Source organism: Perca fluviatilis, chromosome 12 (genome assembly GCF_010015445.1).
Source record: "Perca fluviatilis chromosome 12, GENO_Pfluv_1.0, whole genome shotgun sequence".
NCBI classification, from domain to species: Eukaryota; Metazoa; Chordata; class Actinopteri; order Perciformes; family Percidae; genus Perca; species Perca fluviatilis.
This window is the reverse complement of record NC_053123.1, coordinates 29,680,883-29,688,554: the sequence shown is the minus strand read 5'-3', so window position 1 is coordinate 29,688,554 and position 7,672 is coordinate 29,680,883. Positions and strand designations below refer to the sequence as shown.

At 40.9% G+C, this 7,672-nt stretch overlaps 1 protein-coding gene across 1 annotated transcript; it reads right to left on the bottom strand.

The window, feature by feature from the left end:
- Positions 1–219: 219 nt before the first annotated feature.
- LOC120569381 lies at positions 220–1,653 on the bottom strand. The gene is made up of 3 exons (XM_039817257.1): positions 1,433–1,653; positions 1,022–1,283; positions 220–891 (listed from the first exon to the last, which is right to left on the bottom strand). Exons 2-3 carry the CDS (start codon positions 1,208–1,210, stop codon positions 220–222), a joined length of 861 nt encoding a protein of 286 aa, XP_039673191.1. The 5' UTR covers positions 1,211–1,283; positions 1,433–1,653.
- Positions 1,654–7,672: the final 6,019 nt, after the last annotated feature.

Genomic DNA, 7,672 nt, shown 5'->3' with positions numbered 1-7,672 from the left:
CTTTGACCTCAGACGGGACACACAAGCCGTCACAACATACACACTGAAACTTACTTTTACACACTGGTGTAACAAATTCAAAACAACATTTCCAAAACTGTTAAGTTATGTTGCCACAAACCTTTTCAGATGAACACAAGACACAACCAATGGTTACATTGGCACATTTTATTCATTACTGTATTACAGTACTACACAGAAAAAAAAAAAGAAAAAAAATTATTCTGCATCAGCATCCCGCCTTTGCTCTGGGTCAGGCCAGAGAATCTCGTCCACATCACAGGCTATATTGGCCCTAGCCAGGCAGCGGGGATAAAATCCTCTTGCATGCCTGATCCACCCCTGGCACGAATCTACTGATATGTCTAGGCAGGCTTCTTCCATGGCCTGAAGGAGGTGAACACGCATATAAGGTTCTCGGTCATACACTTTCCACCGCCATGCCGAAAAAAACTCCTCTACTGGGTTAAGAAATGGAGAGTATGCAGGCAGAAAGAGGTTGGAAAATATTGGGTTATCGGTAAACCAGTCACGAACCAGAGCAGCGCGATGGAAGCTGACGTTATCCCAAACAACAACATAGTGAGGGTGCTCTGGTTGTGCTGGTTCCCTGTGGTCCAGCTGGAACATATGCTCTCTTTGACCGTCAAGGAATGCAAGAAGGAGCATAGTATTATAGGGTCCTAGACTGGCATGGCGGTGGAGTACCCCTCGTTGGCTGATGGCTGCGCACATCGTGACATTCCCTCCACGCTGACCAGGGACATTTACAATAGCCCGATGGCCGATTATATTCCTCCCCCTTCTCCTTCTTTTGGTGAGGTTGAAACCAGCCTCATCCACAAAGATAATTTCAGGTGGAACAGGCCAGCCTTCAATCTCAAAGATTCTCTGCAAAACACATCAAAACACAATAGAGTATATCACTACCCTGAAGCACAGTTCAAGAGGGCACAAATGGCAGCATAAACTGCTATACTGTGATGGTGCACAATACTTCATACAATATCAAAAGTCATACCTGAACATATTCCACTCGTTGGTCAGTTTCGTTCAAAAGGGACGCCTGTTTCATCCGGAACCGATGCTTTTGGAGGATGCGATCAATTGTGGAAAGGCTGATGGAATTTATTCCTTGAAAATGATTATTATCCTCAATCACTCTCCTTTGAATCTCTCGCAGGCGGATTACATTATTGGCAATGACCATGTTTACAAGCTCCCTCTCTTGCTCCTCTGACAAAAGCCTTAGCCTCCCACCACCAGACGGTCGTCTCTGTATCCTACAAAAATAGAAGCACGCATTACTGTAAATTTTATGGATTTATTTAGTATTACAGAAGCATAGTACAACAGTGCATGTGATGTCAAAGCACAGAGTACAGCACTCAAAAGTTTCTGTACAGAGCAGTCGTACTGGAAGTACACCTACCTGGGTTTCCTCCCTGAAGGTTCTGATGATGGAGGCGACGGTGAAGCGACTCAAATTAGGCTGGACTCGTTGCCCAGCCTCCCTCATGGTCATACCATGGACAACAACGTGGTCCACTAAAGTGGCTCGAATTTCATCCGAGACTGCTTGTCTCCTTGCCCTTACTCCTCCTCCACCTCGTCTTTCACCACGTCCTCCTCTTCTACCTCGTCCTTCACCACGTCTTCCTCCTCTCCCTCCTCGCCTTCCTCCTTCACCATGTCCTCGTCCTCATCCTCCTCCTCCTTCTCCTCCTCCTCGACCATGTCATCTTCCTCTTCCTCTTCCTCTTCCTCTCCCTCTCCCTCTCCCTCTCCCTCTCCCTCTCCCTCTCCCTCTCCCTCTCCCTCCTTGACCGTCATTTCTCTGTGGATCCATTGTTCCAAAACTCAATGAACTGACTCTGGCCATTTTATCTATCTACTGAAAGTTCTGATTGGTGTGTGATCAATTTTGACTCGTAGTGTTTCCACCTGGGTAATTGTGTGCTAATTGAGCTTCAGCTGTGCTGACTTGAGTGAGCAATATTGAATGCTGTGCTTTCTAAATGACAACATGGTGTAGGCAATGAGAAATTAAGGGATTTGTGTGTAGAGTTTTGCAGTAACAGTTCAACAAATCTGACTCGTGTCAAAACCAGGGAAAAGTGTTTATAGTTTAGTGAAATGGGTGTGCTTTTTGAAAAATGGCATTATGGTTTTGAAATTTTAGTTCAAAAGCCTGGTTATAGTGTTTAAGCAATTGAGAAAAACTGTAAGTAAAGAGTCTGAATACTTCTTCCACCACTGCTTGAGAAAATTAGTAGTATAGTATAGTATATTTTGCACCAGACAAAATGTCTCCAATGAGCATTAAATATACTCAGCACAGCAATAACATTTAAACACACACACACACACACACACACACACGGGATGAAATAATTCTTCAAAAATAACTGCACAAACTACAAGCTGAGCTTCCTGCAGGAAACCACTATCATTCAGGAGCTCCACCCGTCCAAGATGCGCTGGGAAGGAAACCCGGGGCCCTCCTCCACTAAACACAGCCCTCAGTGTGGTAAGGAAGTGACTAGTTCATACAGCAGTACATTAAAGGTGCACTATGAGTTCCTGCATGACGTCACTTCTGTTGACGTTCCAAGTAAATCCCAAACAAAACAGAGCAAGCTCGCCCCTCCCCCCAATGTTTCCGTAACTTTTTTTTTTTTACTTAACTGTCATAACTAACTGACTGTCACTAACCCTCACCCCCTCCCCCAACCATCTTGTCGGTGATTGGCTGGAACGTGGTTTGTTGTATTTTGGTACACAGCCTGTGCCCCTAGTGTTTGTTTGACATTTATGACCCCAGTGTTGTGTCCCGAGACCGGACTTTTTCAAGGTGTATTCAGGGGGGCAGGCAGCTAGCGGATCTAGGAGAGCTGCCTGCGATTTGAGACAAAAATGAAATCGCGCTGAAACCATGCAGGAACTCATAGTGCACCTTTAAACACTCCTGAAGACCTCTCAGCTTTAATTCATAACGTCACGATAAGATCAGAGAAGAGTCTCAGGGAGCTGTGTCTGACACTTTTGATTTCATTATGTAATAATGAAATCATCATGCATTTTGTTTTGTATCAATAAAATGAATCTGCAAAATAACTAAAGGCTATTTTAGTTATTTTAGATAGATAGATAAGTAGAAAGTGGCATAAAATGGATAGATAAGTAGAAAGTGGCATGAGATGGTAAGTAAAGTACAAGCGTGTTCAAAAGAACAATACTTGAGTAAATGTAGTTAGTTACTTTCCACCTCTCGTGTCTATAACATCATATGTGTTGACACTTTTTTATTTTATTATATAATAATACATAATCATTTATTAAATGGGGTGACGCCTGCGAGCTAGTTCAGGCTGCCAACTCCAGCTGCACTGCGAGCACACACGTGACATGCCTCACTCCCCCATCTCTGCCTTTTCATACCCTGCACCTGTATCGCTGCCCGCTGTTAGCCACCACTCCAGCATCTATCTGCAGCCTCCGGCCAGGGGGGGAAGCTATATATCTCACCCAATATCTCATGTAAACCAAAACTGCGGGGAGTGATGAGGTCAGCGTCTGGCCGCCAAGCCAAACACAAGGTTCTGCTGTTATAATAAACATTTCAAACGTGAGTTGTCTGACTGAAATGACTTTTATTTTGTATTAACCCTTGTGTTGTCCTGGGGTCAAAGGTTAATTCGACGCAGAAAGTCCAGGATTCAAATGCGATCTGTAAAGGTTTTCCTGCATGTCTTCCCCCCTCTCTCTCCTCTTTCATATCTCTCTGCTTTCCTATCCATTAAAGGCAGAAATGCCCCCCCCCAAAAAAAAAAACATTTGACCTGTTTATATTGGAAATATGGGTTTCTTTCAACTAAAATGCCCCAAAATAACTTGATATTTATTTTTAAAGGCCAGTTATTTCATAGATCCAGGATACTATGCATCCTGATAAAGTTCCCTTGGCCTTTGGAATTAAAATAGCCCCCCCACATCATCACATAGCCTTCACCATACCTAGAGATTGGCATGGTTTTATGTCGGTTAGCCTAATAGCTGGTTTGATTTGCATTGAGAGGTGATTTTATGGAAAGTACTCCATGCCAATCTCTAGGTATGGTGAAGGGTATGTGATGATGTGGGGGGGGGCTATTTTACAGTTTTTTCCAACTGCTTACACAAAACTGCACACACAAAATGCAAAATGCCTCACATCTCCTTCAAAATGAAACACTGCATTCAAAATACCATAAACACATGTCAAAATGAAGCATTTGCATCAAATGGCAAACACTTTTTTCATAATAGTACATTTTTGGATATACCATGTACACACTGTTGTTCTAAATCTAAAGCTCTTTAGTCTTTCATAGGCTTATATCTATATTTACAATGTTCTAGAGAGACAGTAATCTGCTGAGAGGGGTTGAAAAGTGCACTGTAAAAAACAATGTAATGTTACAGTAAAACAGAAAATATTGATTGAGCAAAACATTAAGTTTGTAAGAATAGCACGGTGTTGTATACAGTAGCATGGAACGAGAAAACAAAAGTACAAACATATGTAAACCAAAGGTATCATTTTTACAATAAAGAATGTGTGTGTGTGTGTGTGTGTGTGTGTGTGTGTGTGTGTGTGTGTGTGTGTGTGTGTGTGTGTGTGTGTGCGCATGCTTGAGTGTTGGGGGGGGGGGACAGAATTGTATGCACTCTGTGCAAAACAAAGTCTGATTGATTTGTAATGCTGAAATCGTCATTAGATAGTTGCATGTAGTATGGACGCCACTGTAAAGCTACTCAGGATGGGCTTCTCTCATTGGTCAATCCGTGGTTGATCACATGATGAATAAGTGTGGCCTTGATCTCATCAGAGATGGCTCTCCTTCTTACTCTTCTTCCCTCCTCCTCCTCCTCCTCGTTGTTGTCCCCTGTCTCTCCCTCCTCCTCCCCTTGCTCTCTGTCTATTGTTGGCATCCATTGTTCAAAACAGGTAATCTGACCTTTGACCTATGTATAGGCCTATACTAAAGCAATGATTGGTTAGTGTTCAGTTATGACATAATGTGTTTGCAAATGTGAGGAGTGTGTGTGTGCCCTGGTAAATAAGTGTAGGATTTTGATTGGTTGTGTTTAGAAAAGGAAAGCAAGTCACTTCCTGTTAGATATTTGTGTCTTAGGTAGAGAATTGTGTTTAATGTTTTGAAAAAAGTGTTTTATGCAATTGAAAGCTGAGTGAAAGGCTGAGAAATAGTTTATGGTTTTGGAGATTTGCCGTGTAAGCAGTTGGAAAAAACTGTATTATGTATAATGTGTTTATATACTGAATGCTAAATAGGAGGACTTAAAGAAAGAATTGGATTAAACAGACATGCAGGTGTTTGAACTGAACAGCAGCGAGGTGGACATGTTCAACAAAGAGAAATATTTATTTTTTATTTATTTATATTCATACAGTTGATGCACAGTAAATATTTTTAGGACTTCCACTGTTGTCCTCCTTTCCTCTAATAATGCCTCTCATCCAGCAGCTGCTTCCTCTCTTCCTCTCCTTCCTGTCATTCATTCAGAGTCGGGCAAAAGAAAAAAGTGGCTGAAATCATCACCGGAAAACTTATATCAATCACAACAGAATAATGAGTTTTTTTATTATTGTTATTATAAACAAAAGCCTTCTAACATTTAACATTATTCATATCTGTCTTATTAATATCCTGTACATAAAATAACATGATGTGGTGTAAAGGTCTGTGTCATTTTCTTCTCTGATCCAGTTAGACAACACTTAACTCCTCCTAAAGTCCTCAACAATGAGACCAGATGAGCAATTAGTGAAGAGCTGAAATGGATCCAAATGTGTGTGTGTGTGTGTGTGTGTGTGTGTGTGTGTGTGTGTGTGTGTGTGTGTGTGTGTGTGTGTGTGTGTGTGTGTGTGTGTGTGCCTGTGTGTCTATGTGTCTGTGTGGCTTTATGTGTGTGTGTGTTTGTATATATGTGTGTGTGTGTGTGTGTGTGTGTGTGTGTGTGTGTGTGTGTGTGTGTGTGTGTGTGTGTGTGTGTGTGTGTGTGTGTGTGTGTGTGTGTTGTTTTTGTATGAGGTTATACAGCTGGCGTTACTGGCTCAGAGCCTCAGCTGCCACGCTGACAGTTTAGTTCCCTCATCACTGTGAATGAGATTTCTTTTAAAAAGCTTACAATTTCCTTTTAGAAATGTGGCCGGGTTAGGGCAGTTGGTAGAGCAGGCGCCCATATACAGAGGTTTACTCCTCGACGCCGCGGGTTCGACTCCGACCTCAGGTCTGTTGCTGCATGTCATTCCCCCCTCTCTCTCTCCCCTTTCATGTCTTCATCTGTCCGGTGGAAATAAAGGCCTAAAAATGCCCCAAAAAAATCGTTTAGTTTTATTTTACTGTGGCGCAGTTTTTGTTCAAGGACAGTGATTTTTTAGTTGCCCTGACCTGTTTGTCAATTGTCAATGTCAATTTTATTTATATAGCACCTTTTATTACAAGTAAACCCAACGTGCTTTACATTAAAAACAGCATACACATTTAAAAAAAGCAGAATATTTAACAAAAACAAACAAACAAACATACAAGTACACATTCACACACACACACACACACACACACACACACACACACACACACACTGTTTGTCTCACCTAATACCTGTATCTCTACAAAATGTACCAAAAAGTTGGACGAACAGTGAAATGGAAACTGTTCATGATTTAAAGAAAGGAAATACTTTTGTTACTTGGACAGATTTAGTCGTATCAATGCAGATTCTTTCAAGTATATTACAGTAACTAGTAGTAGCTTATATAACTAGAAGGTGATGATGATGATGATGATGATGATGATGATGATGATGATGATGATTTGAGGTTGTAGTGCCTAAAACTCTGTCCTTGGCTTAAAATCTGTGGACACACTTTGAAAAGCAACTCAAGACCCACCTGTTTAGACCTGCCTTTGTTTTTTTTTTATTTTAAGCGAGTTCTATTTTTGCAGTGGTTTGCTCTTCTAAGTCTGTATTCATGTAATTTCTTTTGTGAAGCACTTGAAAGTTGTTATATAAATTAAGTGACTCACTTACTTACATATTGTCGCTGTCGGGTGCAACCTTTGCATGTCCAAAACTGTTGTTTTTCAGGAAATAAAATTTAAGATTTGAAAACATTATATTGAACTATTTACCTCCGACAAAGTCAGAGGAAATTGCCTTGTCGCTGTTTAAGTATTTGTAAAACCACGAGACAGACTCAAAGGGTGACCAATAGCATTGATTTATGAAAAAAAGGTTATGAGATTTTTTTCAACGATATGTTTATTCTCACAAGAATTTACCAACCATTCAGAATGCAAAAACAAGGACTTAATTGCACGTTCCAAGGGCGTAAATGTGGGTTCAACATTGAGAGATCTCCAACTATCTAGAGAGGTCCCAGGACACGTATGTATTTAAAAAAAAGCAACAAAAACATCCAAATAATTGTCAAAAAAGGGACAAAAAATTCAAAAGGCGACAAATGTCGGATAAAGTGCTAAAGACTTCAGAAAAAAAACTAAAGGAAGTCCACAAAAACGTTGAAAAAAATGTCCCAAAAAAACTTTAAAATGGCAACCAAAACTCAGAAAAAGAAGCGTCGTAAAAACCTCTAAAAGAGCTG

Excerpts from the sequence above, each read along its gene's own strand:
- LOC120569381 (XM_039817257.1), bottom strand. The coding sequence starts at position 1,210 with ATGGTCATTGCCAATAATGTAATCCGCCTGCGAGAGATTCAAAGGAGA. Across the intron at positions 892-1,021 it reads AACGAGTGGAATATGTTCAG|AGAATCTTTGAGATTGAAGG; the intron begins GTATGACTTTTG and ends TGTGTTTTGCAG.